Raw genomic sequence first — 14,810 nt, 5'->3', positions numbered from 1 at the left:
CGCACAAGCGCAATGATGAACATTTATCGTGTTGCAAGCTCGGATAGTGGCAGCCATATTTGAAGCGTTTCTCGTAGTGTGGTACGTAGTGCGTATTCACCTCATATATTTTAATAATTATAGATGCATATTTCTCATCACTTTAATTGTTTAAAAATGCAACCTTCTCGTTTGTAACACATACATTAATAGTTCAACTTAATTAAAAAAAATTATTTCCTTATTTATATATGCGAGTTTTTTTGTACGGCTTCTTTAAGCATAAAAGCATGGTAATCGGGACATCTACCCTATTCCTCCGTCAAGTAATAGTAGTTGCGACTTCACGCGAGGGGAATGAAGCAGCTTCTGGGGAGCGGGGACCACGGTCTCGTGGTACTCTGGTGCCGTATTGGTGATTGGTTGTAGCCTAAATGCACGAAATTTCAAGAGGAGACCTTTAGTTTGTTTACAATTATAAATGTACATATGATAGAATATTTTCAGTAAAACAGAGAAACAAAGTGTTTTATTTATAAATCAACATACTGAAATGTTAATGATGATTGAGATGTCAGAATTAAATGGTTAAAAGTTTGAATCTATAGATGTGAAAAATGTGTATTGATTTTGTTTGATATTTACTTTTGCAACCTCGCAGTAAGGTTTGCAATATTATTATTTGATGAGATCTTTAAAAAAATAAAACATGACTATTTAGAAATATATATAAGTACAAGGTTATCTTTTACTGTTCTACACTTAAAAATGTGATTTAACGAATTTTGCAGCAACATATAACTTGCCACCGTGGAAGTAAATATTGGTAACAGTTTTATAATGAAACATTACAAATTTTATTATAAAATGTTAATCTATCAAAAAAAAATTCACGGTGACGGGAATCGAACCCAGACCTCCAGCATATGAAGCAATCGCTTTTCGTACCGTACCTAACCAACCGTATAGGGTATGTACAGTATACTCTCGCTATGGGCTCGCGGCGAAGCGCTTAACGCGTAGCAGCGATGATTCGAAGCCACCGATGGCGCGAGAGGGAGACAGAGCGTAGGCACGTGTAACACGAAGCGAAACACAGTATCATGCTTCCCCTTTTTCGTAGCCGAAGGTAGTAATGTCGTGTCGACTCTTTCGTCCCCTACAGATCGCTTTCGGGTTTTCTCAGTCTTGATCGAAGGATTCCAAGAAGTGGTGGCCACAGTGCTTAACGCATAGTTAAGATGAGCACGAGTTTACTACGGTTTCCTATATTTATTTTTCATAAATCAGACATTGATCAGATCTCAGAATGATGAAACAACATGCATGGTTAATAATAATGATGCACATAAATAAATAACTGCATTTATTATCTTACCGTGTAAGATAGAACAATATTAATGATAAAGGATAATTATAAACTATAATTGTCACATGTTTTACATCCTTTTTCGCATTTTCTTAAAACATTCGTAGTATTTTACGGAAGGAATGAAAATACAGGAAGTATATCCTAATTAAAGATTTAAGTCCATTGAATGGAAGATAAACCGTGCACTTTCTTGTTGTCAATAATCAACTAGGCCTCTAAAAGAACGAAAAATTAAAAAAAAAAAGAAGAAGAAGAAGACATCAATAGGCTTGCTTAAATTTAAGTACAACATTATAACGATCGTTTATAGTTTTACCGGCTACTTCTTGGACTTAAAGAACGAAGTGGTGAATCTCTGTATCTTCTACGAGATTCAGTTCTAAATTTTTCTCTATCGTCGCGTCTATCCCTTTCTCTATCCCTGTCTCGTTCACGATCATTTTCAAAATCCCTCATATCCCTTTCCTTTCTTTCTCGACGTACAATTCGTGGACTGCGCCCAGGACTTGGCGTACGTGATCCAGAAGAACGTGAATCGGAACTATGGCCCTCGTAACGATGTCTTCGTTCCCTTTGTCTAAAAATTATCAACGTTTTTATAATAACGCGACTATTTAATAACACGCGTGTAACAATATATGAGCCTGTGTTGATAAATAAATATTTATGGAATGGGAATAATGTAGCGTACTTTCGCCGTAACTTCAAAGACATTTCCCGAATTTCATCTTCTCGATCTTGCCTTTGCTGTTCCATTTTCTCAATCCTAAGTTGCTCGGCCTTTTTGTCAGCTTTATCTAATAAACACAATCGCAATATCATAACATTGCACCACTAATAAAAAGTTTCGGGCACACTCTACTTACACTGTTTGTTCAATAATGCCTGCATTTTCTTCTTAAGCCGCTCTTGGGGTGTGATTTTCAATGACTGAAAAATGTAACTCTTAAAAGTCTGTTACCAGTTATTACGATTTGTTTTTATAATATATGTACATAGTAGAGCATGAAACGTTTTCGAAATTTCAATATAACGGATTTAAATTTGACTATACTTGGCTACATTGTTGCTTAAACGTCAAACCTCTGTAGTATATTTTTAGAATGTAGTACTGAAGTTAAAGTTTATAAAGAAAACTGTATACAATGAAAAATTTGAAACATTTACGTTTTTCTTTATTTGTGAAAGGAATTGTTTATACGCATTTCTAAGCCTTTGGCTGTGACTGGGTTCTGCTATACTACTAAATAGTGTTCAACTTGGTGTTATCGAAGTACATACAGTATTTTTAGATAAAGTGAACAATACAATTCATATCAAAATTTCAGAAAATTTGTTATGCTTTACATATAGCTTTTTAATATATCTTAATATATTCTGATTTGTAAAAGAATACTTTATTATAGGATATGTTCAACACATACTACACTATACGTCCAACATATACTATAATAAAGGACTTTTTATATTATTATATCTACAAAATAAATAAATTGTACCACAAAAAATTTGATGTTTTCATTCTGATAAAATTGCAAGAAAAAGTAATAAAAGATAATGGAAGCATGAAAAAACAAATAACTGGGAAGGCATAGTTACAAGAATAAAAATTTACTTGTACTGTTATAATTCCTGTGGTGAAAATAAATATTATAATGAATTTTTCTAAAGAAACGTGAATAGTTATATGGCATATTGACACCTATAGGATTCAAATTCTTCGTGGCTTTCTATTATCAAGTATTTAAAAAGAAATTGAAATCAAACAATTAAATATGAACTGTAAACAATATAATGTAAACGCTTTTGTATTGCCCAACAGAATGAAAACAAGTAGCACTTGCTGATGTTCTTCGTCGAGAGGGTAGTTATATAGAGAGTATATACGGTCTTTTATTCTCTGTGCTTTAAGTGACTAAGTAAGCGTTATGGTTCTTACTGACTTTGTGCCCGCCACCAGAATTTGTACTTAACCCTGCTTTTGGCTTGTTCCTAAAATATTAAAAACAATTCGATGTGTTCACGAGACTAACATGTAAAAGGTTTAATTATTATAAAACTTACGTGTTCGTGGTGTTCATTACCGTTGGTTTTTGTGCTGTCGAAAGGACTTTTTCCTCGCTATCCGACAATTCTAATTCTAAGCTCGATGATTTACCACGCCGGCCGTAATACCTAATATCATAATGAAAATAAAAGGTATAAAAAGAAAGCATTATATTTGCAGAAGATCCCGAAGTTTTCGTGATCCCGAGACTCGTTTTGGACTACAAGCATGACCGCCATGAGCGGGCAATTTGATTTCAGGTCGGCTCGGCAAAACTCGGACTCGATCGGCACGAAAGCCAGCTATTGAGAGGAGACCGACACGGAAAGGATTATGTATATCATTTATATCACTACCAGTGATAAGTTTTTAGCTTTTTGTATCCTGTTGAATCATAATTTGTATCTTATTATTCATTTACATATATATTTTCATTGCTACCGAATAGTCTGTGAATACTGAATATGTCCATATACGTAGTTAAATAAATACCATATTCAAAATTTGGGAGAAAGACTATTTTTTGTTCATGTTCAGAACTTGGGAGGAAGACTATTTTTAGTTCGGCAATATTTTAAAATCTTAATAAAATAATATTTTATTAAATGTATTATTTTATACGTCTTATTTAAGTATGTATATGGACATATTCAGTATTCACAGACTAATTGGTAGCAATGAAAATACATATAGATGTAAATGAATAATAAGACACAAATTATGATTCAACAGGAGGCAGAAAGGTAAAAATTTATCACTAGTAAATGATATATAATTCTTTCCGTCTCGGTCACCTGTTAATAGCTGTCTTTCGAGCTGATCGCGTCCGAGTTTTGCCGAGCCGACCTGAAATCAAATTGCCCGCTCATGGTGGTCATGCTTGTAGCCCGAATCGAGTCTCGGGGCGATCCGCATACTCTTATCGTATACCATACCTTGGTAGTGCTGGCATTTTATTTTCAATGCTGCGTGATCTTTTGCATCTGGACTGGCTTCTTGATCTTGATCTAGATCTAGACCTAGATCTAGATTGGGATTTACTTCTGGATCGAGATTTGGATAGTGACTTCGATGGAGAGTAGTGCCTTCTACGATAACTGTCTCTGGAGTGGCTTCTGTTGTGTGACTCGGATCTTGATTTTGATCGTATTCTGGATCTGGACCTTGATTTTGATTTAGATCTGGACACACTGCTCGAGCTCGAGCTCCTAGATTTTTTTGCCCGCGACCGAGATCTAGACCTCGTTTTCGATCTTGATACACTACGCGAATGAGATCTACTAAAACTTCTGCAACGGGATCTCGATTTACTTCGAGTTCGTGATCGTCTCGAACGACTTCTTGTTCTAGATCTTGTAACCTTCCTATGCCTCGAGCGTGTTCTTCTAGATCTGAAAATTATGCAAGAGTTGATGGGCATGAATCATCAACCTTGATAAACAAATTAGAAATAAGTTTACCTCAGCCTCGATGTACTGCGTTTTCTCTCGCGGTTTCTATAGGATTTAGATTTATTAATAGAACGGGAGCAACTTCTTGACCTTGATTTCGTGAATTTTCTGTTAATTGTCCTTTCATTAACCGTTGGACTGTCCGATCGTCTTCGCCTGAGATGAGAATAATTGACTTTCCTTGAATTGGAAGAAGTAACGTGGGATGAACTTCCATGAGTCTCTTCTTCGCCACCAAAACTTGTAATGTATGTAATTTGCCCTGTATTTACAGGCGATACAGATCTCGAACGAGACTTGGATGAAGATTTTCTATAGGGATTGTATTCAGGACTCTCTCTTGCTGCATAACTAAAGAACAAAGTTGACGTACAGATGCACAAATGTATTTATTAACTATTCAATTCTATGTACGAAGCTAACTAAACAATGCAGATATTGAAAACAATTTTGTTTTTAATGGATAAATAATTACCTGGGTGGACTCATCACTCTGCCAATCATCTTTTTTTCTCTAAATGCACGTCTTTCTCTGCGCGATCTCCTACCCTGTATAACACAAATGTATTACAATTATAATACTGTAGTATAAAAAAGTTATCATAAATGGTAAACTCAACGAATAAGCAAAGTATATTTACCGAGTACATAGCTTTTTCTTCTTCCTGTTTACGTGCTTGTCTTAATGTTTCAGCTTCTTCGAAGTCTTGCGTTAAAAAACTAAAATAATCAGCTCCTAAAAGTCCATATTTTTGAGCCACTAAATTCATTTCGTGTGCTTGAGATGGCTCTATTTGAGACACATCTACACAAATATCTGGGAAAAATTAAATATGTGATTCAGGTGTAATACTTAATGCATTAAGCTGTAATATGCATGCACAGAACATAATTAATACCTAAATCAATATCACTATCTTCATCATCTGCTTTTTCATCAGACACAACAGTATCCAATGATTTCACTGTCTCTGGTATTGGTTCTTCCGTTTCATAATTGTATCCAATGGCTACATTATTACATGATTTCTTCTTATCCCTTGCAGAATCTAATTTTGTTGATGAACCAAATTGCTCTTCCAAATGTATTTGGTGTAGAAATTTTTCTTCCGTTACTACATTGAAATCATCATTTATTAAGTAATTCCAAAGATAAAGTACATAGGTACTAAAATAAAAAGAATTTCCCACCTCCTAAGAATTCATTTTGAACAATTATACGATAACGTTCATAATTGATATGTCTGTCTTCGCTAGTAAGAGCAATATCTACATCTATAGAATCTGGCGCTTCTGGTATCCAATCAAGATGAGCGCGTACATCAAAACGGTCAATAAGATTGTCTTCATTTCCCTGCCATGGCATCCTATTTGTACAATGTAAACGTTCTTTTCTTTGTATATTGCACTTGTATGTCTCATCGTTTTATTTCTCTCATACAAATAGTAGCAATAGTATACAAAAAACTCAAAATTAACACAATCACATATAACATGAAATAAAGTGATTTTATTTGAAGTTATCAATGATCTAAAGTTTTTTTGTCTAGTAATTAGTTCTCTAGTTTTTTTCTCTAGTAAATTATTTTTTTTTGTATAAAATTTATATAATGATAGTCTGCATTATTTTTTTAAATGACTAAGTAGTCCCCCGAAAAATTATCTACAAGAGATGTCTGTTTATAGGATTATCAACGTTCCATTGAATGTTACACTAATAATATAAAATTAAAAACTAATCTAAAAAAATGCCATTTCAAATTGATTAAAACTTTCATCTTGCAGGAACTTTATTTTGAGCTCATCGAGCTGCAATATCATTAGCATAAGAGCTGCTATCCAATATGAACATTATGACTTTTTATCTTAGAATCTTAATAAATCTATTATAAGTCTGTAATTAATTTTAGAATACAATCACAATTCTGCTGTACCTTTACTAAAACCATATATAATATACTTCTTTAAATAAGTAAATACCATTATAATTAATTCAAGAATTTATAAGTTTATTGTATTACCTATCTAGCAAAAAGTTTAGTTTATCAGTTTTATTAAATCATTTCGTCAGTTAAGGGGACCTTCCGGTCTAAAAATCGATTTTTTTTAATTTCATTTTTCGAATGTTCAATCTTTTAGGAATATGTGTTTAAAAGGATTTGTTGAAATTCGTCAAATTCCCGAAGTTATAGGCATTTTAACCGGCCACTGGATGCCCACGTAAAAGTTTAAACACGTTTTTTTCGAAACAGTGTTCTCAAAACGGTGGGACCTGTATTTCCAAAAGTTATTATCCGATTCGTCTGAAACTTTTTTATTTTGAAGAATATATTTCTAGCTAGGGGGCATACCAGAAAAAATACAAAAAATTGAAAATTTATAATTTTCAAAGGCCTTGAAAGGAAGAAAAATATAGGGGAAAAGTGATTTCAAACTTAAATTGCCGTTATTTTCTTAAAAAATGTCATTTTTGTATTTTTTCTGGTTTGCCTCATAGCCAGAAGTATATTCTTCAAAATAAAAAAAGTTTCAGTCGAATCGGATAATAACTTTTGGAGGTACACGTCCCACCGATTTGGATCAGTTATTTAACGCCTTGAGTTTAAGAGGGTATTCCACTGGAACGGTCGAAAAATCAAGCTATTTTTAAACATTTTTTTCTGAATAAATACAACATATAATGAAATAAATCTTTTTAATATTTATTAAGCTACTCTTATATTATAACAAATAATTAAAAAGAATATTTTCAATATGTGTTACTTGTTTCTTTTACAGCGCCAATATGGCACTTAAACAAAGACGGTACGTGCGTGGTGCAGGTGATTTCCCGGCTTAGGCTTATCCGAAACAAAAAATTCGAAAAGATTCTTAATCTGTATGAGTGTCGCTATCGTCTGTACCTCAGTCAACAGTTTTTGTCAAAAAATAAACGAGATTTTTTTCGGGGAACATTCGAGTAAACACCATTTTGGGGAACTTTTTCCTTCAAACCGGCACCATTTTGTTATTTCTGAACAAAAATTGTTAATTGAGGTACAAACGATAGCGACACTCGTACAGATTAAGAATCTTTTCGAATTTTTTGTTTCGGATAAGTCTAAGCCGGAAAATCACCTGCACCACGAACATATGGCACTTTGTTTAAGTGCCATATTGACGCTGTAAAAAAAAAACATGTAACACAACTTGAAAATATTCTTTTAATTTGATTGATAAAAGAGTAGCTTAATAAAAAATAAAAGGTTTGTTTCATTATATGTTGTATTTACTGAGAAAAAAATCTTTTAAAATAGCTTGATTTTTCGACCATTCACAGTGGAATATCCCCTTAACGACTCCCCAGTGCCACCTACAATGATTAATTATAAAACAGAAAATATATTTCTAGAACTTAAGACATCCTTAATACAATGCAGAAAGCTCCATTAAATTATATATAGTAGTTTTCCTTTAATTAATTTCTAAAGATCACCTATTGTTTTGGACTCTAGACCGGAAAGTCCCCTTAAGATGAATGTACAAGTAAGCGAGTAATAACATTTTCTGACGGATTTTAATATAAACATTATGACACATCACATAACTGTTATATAAATAAGTAGTTCTGCAAAAAGGCAATACCAGTATTCTCAAACATTAAACGATTACGATTGTAACTTTTAGAAATAACTTTGGCTACTGATAGTTTTATTAGTTTCAAAGAAATGTTTATTGTAAAATTAGCGTAGAACAAAGTCATTAAATTTTGTATTTATAAAAGAAAAAGTTATTCTATGTATCAGGGATGTTTGCATTGCTAAGGTCGTATTTAGATATTGGCTGGTGAGTTTCGTGAGAGGTATTCTTCCACCATACCATTTGCCTGCCTCGGTGCTCCTTTTCTCAACGTTTTCTGGCTCGCTCTCGCCTTCGCAGAACAAGAGTGAGCCAGAAGTGGTGGGGATAGCGCCAAGCTCTTGACGTGTAGGCTAAACCGAGTTCTTAGCGTGGAAATACATACATCAGAATAGGTGTGCGTTAGCTCCGAAAAAAATCAGGAGCTTTATTGGTCAGAACATTGATTCTTTCTCGATAGTTTCATCTCGTATTGGTCTACGTACAGCTTCGTAACGCACACAACTATTACTCTAAGAATAAATAAAAGCCAAACGGATAGGTTCAGGCGGAGCCGAGCAGCGTTCTCGTACCCCACCGTACCCTTCGGAGGTCCCGCAACTCTAACTGACAAATCCATGATCGCCAGACGGTGGTGGCTGATTTCTCCTCGATCGCTGTTCGCGAAAACGAATCGACCGGCCAATATATCTGAATACGACCTTACTATCCAACATTTTCTTTATAAGTAAGAAGCAGATGAAAGACTGGAAGAGTAAGAAGGTGCATTACTTTTTCTAAACAATATGGTAGCTTAATATGGTGAAATGATGAACTATAGTTTTTGTGGAACATATGGAAGCAGATATTAAGACAAGCTCAAAAACATTGGGTATAGTAATGCTCCAAAATCACACAAGGTCATAAATAATGGTTATTTGAAAGACTCCAGTACATATTAAAAAGGATATACTATGGTATGACCCAACCACCAGAATGAACCAAAATTTTGAGGGGTTGATGGGAGGCCTCTAATATAAAATTTTAGCTGCGGGTATTTGTTAGTTTCTGAGATATTAATAAAAAAACTTTCGGCATAATACATTGAAATCTACCTATACAGACGTTACTAACACAACCATCTTCTCGTCGCTGCCGACTGTTTCACAGTCGACGATACAATGTATGGTATTGACCTCATCGCGCAATGCTTGCAACTGCAGTCTCATTTTTAGAATAAGCAACAACTGAGAATACCGCCCCCAAACTCACACTGGTTCGGTACCACGCTTTACGCGCCCGCAAGCGGGCGCGCCGCCCCCCGCGCTGATCTAGCCCCGACCAATACTAATACCAGGTAGATGTTGGAAAGTGGAATGCGTTGTGTCGGAATAAGTCAACAGCAATAATATCTGAGTTTCTCAACAACAATCGCACTTGGCTTGGTGAAGACTGTTCGCGTCCAGTTTTTTTACCGTATTTCTATACATACATTTTGAGGCCAACATTGCACATTGTATCGTTGGCTGTGAAACAGCCGACGGCGACGAGAAGATGGTTGTGTTAGTAACGTCTGTATAGGTAGATTTCAAAGTATTATGCCGAAAGTTTTTTTACTAACATCTCAGAAACTAACAAATACTCGAAGCTAAAATTTTATATTAGAGGTTCTCTCCCTCTCCCGCCGAACCCCTCAAAATTTCGGTTCATTCCAGTGGTTGGGTCATACCGTAGTACAGCCATTAAAAACAGGGTTCCAACAGAGCTTCAGACATTTAGGCATTAGTTACCTGTGCTTTCACTATGTACAATCATCGTCTAAAATAAAACATAACTCCAATGTTAAAAAAATTACAGTTGTCCTCAGTGTTTTTATGTGTTAATTCTATGTATTTAATTTAAAAATCCTTCCAACCTTAAAAGACAATTTACTGGAGGATGATACAAAATGTTTGAACAAGGGGTAAAATGTCTATTGCGAATTAAGTGAACGCGATGGCAGATTTTCAGAGGCAACGCCTCCTTTCTCCCGCCGCGTGTCCTGGCCCCAGTGGCGGCCTAGGTACTTGGAACGCCTCAGGCCCATACCACGTGAACCGCGCGTGGCGCGTTGACAAAACAAAAACGCATCGAAAATCGTGCTCTCTGGGACGATGTGGAAACCTATTGATACAATGTTGCTCAAATAGGCCACGCGTGGTTGGTTTGCCTCTGAAAATCAGCCGCCGCGTTCGCTTAATTCCCAAGCCTGAACTAAATGATACATGTGCTTTCAGATATGGAGATTAAATATTTGGAGGGCAGAATGATCAGATTTACCATTTTAACAGACTGAATTGAAAAATTAAATTTGAACTATGTAAGTAACAGTATTGAAAAGTTATTATAAACTATTAAATATATTTTAACTTACATATTTGCAGGGCTATCACCAGCTGTAGCTATCGCCGGATCCAAATGTATTTTGCAAGGCCTTCCATGAAGCTGAAGGAATTGCGTGGGATCTGATTTCTAAAAGAAATGTACATACGTATGGAAAATGACCAAGTGAAATAATTTAGTAATATAGGTAAATTAGTTAGTTCGCAACTGTCACACTTTGTTACACTTTAGTTGTAATATTTTAAGGTAACGATGAATGAACATGTGATTTACAATAAGAGATAAAAATTACAAAGATTTTGAGGTTAATAAGAAAAAGGAAGGTGAAAGTGATATCTTGCGATGCATTAACGTTAAAAGTTGTAATTAAAATAAAAGTAACGTATCATTACTCGTGACTCCTTACAATTTTTTCATAATAATCTCGTCGACGTTCTGCTCGGCGACGATAATCTACTAACATTCCACGGATTTTCTTTTCCTGCTTTCTCGCTTCATGCCACATTCTACCACCTGTTTTTTTCATAGAAAAGCTCATTTTACATGTCAAACAATTCACGGAATCACTAGATTACAACGGAACTTTCGCGTAGTTAACAGTTCTACATAAGAAACCCCCAAAACTATTAATTAACCGACTTTTCTCCCGCGAGGTAGACATATTGCATTTTACCCAAGCGCCACTCCGTATCCAGTGATATCCAATAAATATGATCCTCATTCCTCAATCCTCAGCTACGCATTAGCAATGTGAACTGCGAACTAGACTGACACTTGATTGGTGCTACCATTTCTCAGGCAATATGCGGTTACGATAATCGAAATATAAAACGTCTATTTAATGGTAGTGGTATAATTATTAATTAGGTATAGAGAAAATGTATTAAGCGCAAGGAAAGAAGAGATTCAATTTATAAGTATTGATTCAACATATAGAAATAAATAGTTGTTCGATATTGATTTATTAGTGAAATTGTTTGAAAACTGTCTATATTTAATACTTAAAAATTTGATATATCTGCTTTGTAGTTGCATTATTACAATCGGAATTATGCAACAAATTAATTAGTGAGATTAATTTTAATTATAGCCTTCTCAAGCCCCCTCTTGCATAAACTGGAGAAATATGGAAAACGATGTTGTGTGTTAGTATTATTTTTTTATTTTTTATTTCCTATTTGCATAATGTTTGAAAAACTATAGAATATTGAGAAAAAAAAGTCGTAGATCGTGGGTCTGTTCCAATTCACGCATTATGTGCATAGACTGCAGAGAAAACCGTTCCGTTTCAGTCTATGCGTGCATTGGTGGCGTTGGTGGTACATAGGATTCTCTAGGGGTGCGTTCCACTTCTAGCGCATGAAGTGTGCAGTTGATGCGTGCATGCGTATTTATCTCTTTACGTACGCTTTGAAAAACACACCAAACTATGTGGTCCCCTCCTCGAAGTGACAGAAAATATAACCTACATGTATGCTACATGACAATAAATGTTATTGGGATCTTAGAGCATATATACATGGAGGTCTCATTGAAAGCTTGAAACTGTCGCCAACATGGTACGACAAAGAAAGACATCGTGCGAGCGAGAGAAGTATAGAGGAACAATCGACCGTAATGCGCATGCGCCGATATCGTGAAATATGCTGCAAGTGGTATGGTTTGAAGTGATACGCAGTGCATGCTTTCATCATTAATTTGCAAAATATTTGACTTCGTTGTTTAAAAACTTGACATTTCAAAGCTTCGAATACTTCTTTTGTAAATCCTAGTCGACCATCGATCACTGCATGCCATCTATGGATGGTCGAAACGTGTGGAAAAATATTGTTGCAGGGCGTACGGACGTATTTATATGTCCTTCTCTCTCGCACGCTATCGGCGCATGCGCATTACGGTTGATTTTTCCTCTATACTTCACTCTCTCGCACCAGTTCGCACGATGCTGTCTCCCTCGCACGATGTTGGTCGGCAACTGGATCCATAAGAGACATAGGCCGGTATTCATAGTCACTACTTATTCTTAAGCAAATGCTTAATCATGCGACATCCTTTACTAGCTACTAGGTTAGTGGAGGATGCCGCATGGTTAAGCATTTGCTTAAAAATAAGTAGCGACTATGAATACCGGCCATAGGCCATGAGACCTCTGTTGCGAGTTGCGATCCTCGCCCTGGCGGCGTTTAGCGCAAGTTCTTAAAGCGCGAAGTTCGAACTTTAAAGAGTTAAGGATGAAGTTTATTACATTAGAAATTTGTCTTCGCCTCCTTCCTTATCGCTCGGAAAACAATGTATTGATTTAAAAAAAAGGAACAAACGTACGAAGAAGCCTGTTTCTTCGCCTCTCAATTCATCACCGACGTTGTAAAAGCACGGACGTGTTACAATAAAGCCCAACCTTTGATCAATTTTTAAATATCTTTGTTCGTTTCTTGATAGTTCCGGTTAATATTCAAAAGTTAAATTTAATTCAGTTTAATTATCTTTATTTCGTTCAAAGTTATTCGTAATAAATTGTCTTGTTCAATCAACTTCGCACAATTAGCGAGCAGAACCCTTTTGTGTTCCACGGACACCGGACCACATCGAGATTCCCATAAACAGTCAGAATTCCCAGCCGGCCCCGCAACACCTCCATGTATATATGCTCTAAAATCTCAGTGAACTTATCCACGCGCACAAGAATGTAAAACATATCCAAAAAGAATATTCTTATGAATAATGATCGCAAAATAAAAAAAAGAGTCAAATGTGTGAAAATTATTCATGATTATTATTTTGAGAGTCGTAACTGTGATACTAACAAAGATCATGGCGCGGTGGCGTGCCGCGTGGCGTCTATACCAGGGTGGGGAGGAAACTGGCTACCAGCGGTGCTATTTTAGAGTGGGGCCGGCTACCAGCGGCAGCTATTTTAGAGTGGGGCCGGCTACCAGCGATAGCTGTTTTAGGATGGGGCCGGCTACCCACATCCACGCATGCGCGCGATGACGTCGCGACCGTCGACTCTATACCCCCACTACACACAAATTTACTACAGGATAGTAGATAGCACAGACGAGGTATAGGATAGACCTATCAACCAATGCATTTTTCTGTCACCGGTTTGGGGGAGTCCTAGAACCACCTTACCATTTTTGTGTCGCATGCAACGTTACCGATGAAGCCTCGAAACAGATTGTAACGCTACGTGTGGTAGGAATTAGAATTCAAGAAGTCAGTCGAAACCCGCGATTTACAAATGATTCTGTTAGAGTAACAATTTAAAGATCGTTTTATAAACGTATTCCGTGCAACGACCGAGAAAGAAGGATCGCAACAAAACAAGAACACATACGCCTTTTAACCTTGCTATTCTATTCAGGTTTATTTAACGCCAAACAAATTTATTTAACATAAAAATTTATATAAACAACAACATTATTTGTGGAAGACATGTGTTCATGAGTTCAAAATCATCGAAGAAATCGACGAAATGAAATAAATCACGCAAAACCATCGAAGAAATGCATGAAATAGAATAAATCATGTAAAACCATCGAAGAAATACCTACCTGAAAGAGAATAAAATTCTGATTAGATGTCTAGACCGAACCAAACTCACTGAATGTAAGTTTCGCTCGATCTGGACCCTTAAACTAGATCGTAGGCTTTAGCTTGATATCGTTTTGCAAGTCGCAATGCTTGAGAAACGTTACCAAGGAACCGGGCACACCAACGCGGAGGTACCTACGAAAGTGACCCATCCCGAAACAAACACCGATCCCATCCACCCTCCATTTCAATAAACTCATCGCGTCCGTCATTGCTTGCAATGAGGGAAACGATGATTTGACTCTACTATTAGTGACAACCGCGAACGCGAAAGCGAAATCGAAAGAGAGATAGACTGACGATTATCGTCGATCTCTCTGCACTTATACAAGGTACTCGTATTCTACATTCTACAGCATGCATGCAAGAACATCTTAGCTAGCTACCA

General features: G+C 36.0%; 1 protein-coding gene across 3 annotated transcripts; it reads right to left on the bottom strand.

Moving 5' to 3' along the window:
* Positions 1-1,328: 1,328 nt before the first annotated feature.
* LOC143375329 (CLK4-associating serine/arginine rich protein) lies at positions 1,329-11,667 on the bottom strand. 3 transcript variants are annotated; one of them, XM_076824332.1, is made up of 15 exons: positions 11,502-11,667; positions 11,235-11,341; positions 10,860-10,957; positions 6,041-6,216; positions 5,749-5,964; positions 5,491-5,666; positions 5,325-5,398; positions 4,859-5,200; positions 4,334-4,789; positions 3,416-3,526; positions 3,295-3,343; positions 2,218-2,281; positions 2,043-2,148; positions 1,668-1,928; positions 1,329-1,566 (listed from the first exon to the last, which is right to left on the bottom strand). In XM_076824332.1, exons 2-15 carry the CDS (start codon positions 11,331-11,333, stop codon positions 1,548-1,550), a joined length of 2,247 nt encoding a protein of 748 aa, XP_076680447.1. In that variant the 5' UTR covers positions 11,334-11,341; positions 11,502-11,667; the 3' UTR covers positions 1,329-1,547. The 3 variants fall into 3 exon arrangements, with proteins under 3 accessions (XP_076680447.1, XP_076680438.1, XP_076680455.1); XM_076824323.1 differs by lacking the exon at positions 11,502-11,667 and having other exon boundaries at positions 11,235-11,495; XM_076824340.1 differs by lacking the exons at positions 1,329-1,566; positions 1,668-1,928; positions 11,502-11,667 and having other exon boundaries at positions 2,040-2,148; positions 3,291-3,343; positions 11,235-11,495.
* Positions 11,668-14,810: the final 3,143 nt, after the last annotated feature.

This window comes from Andrena cerasifolii, chromosome 1 (assembly GCF_050908995.1).
Source record: "Andrena cerasifolii isolate SP2316 chromosome 1, iyAndCera1_principal, whole genome shotgun sequence".
Lineage (NCBI taxonomy): Eukaryota > Metazoa > Arthropoda > Insecta > Hymenoptera > Andrenidae > Andrena > Andrena cerasifolii.
The sequence above is the reverse complement of the archived record's forward strand: the minus strand, read 5'-3'. Positions and strand labels throughout refer to the sequence as shown.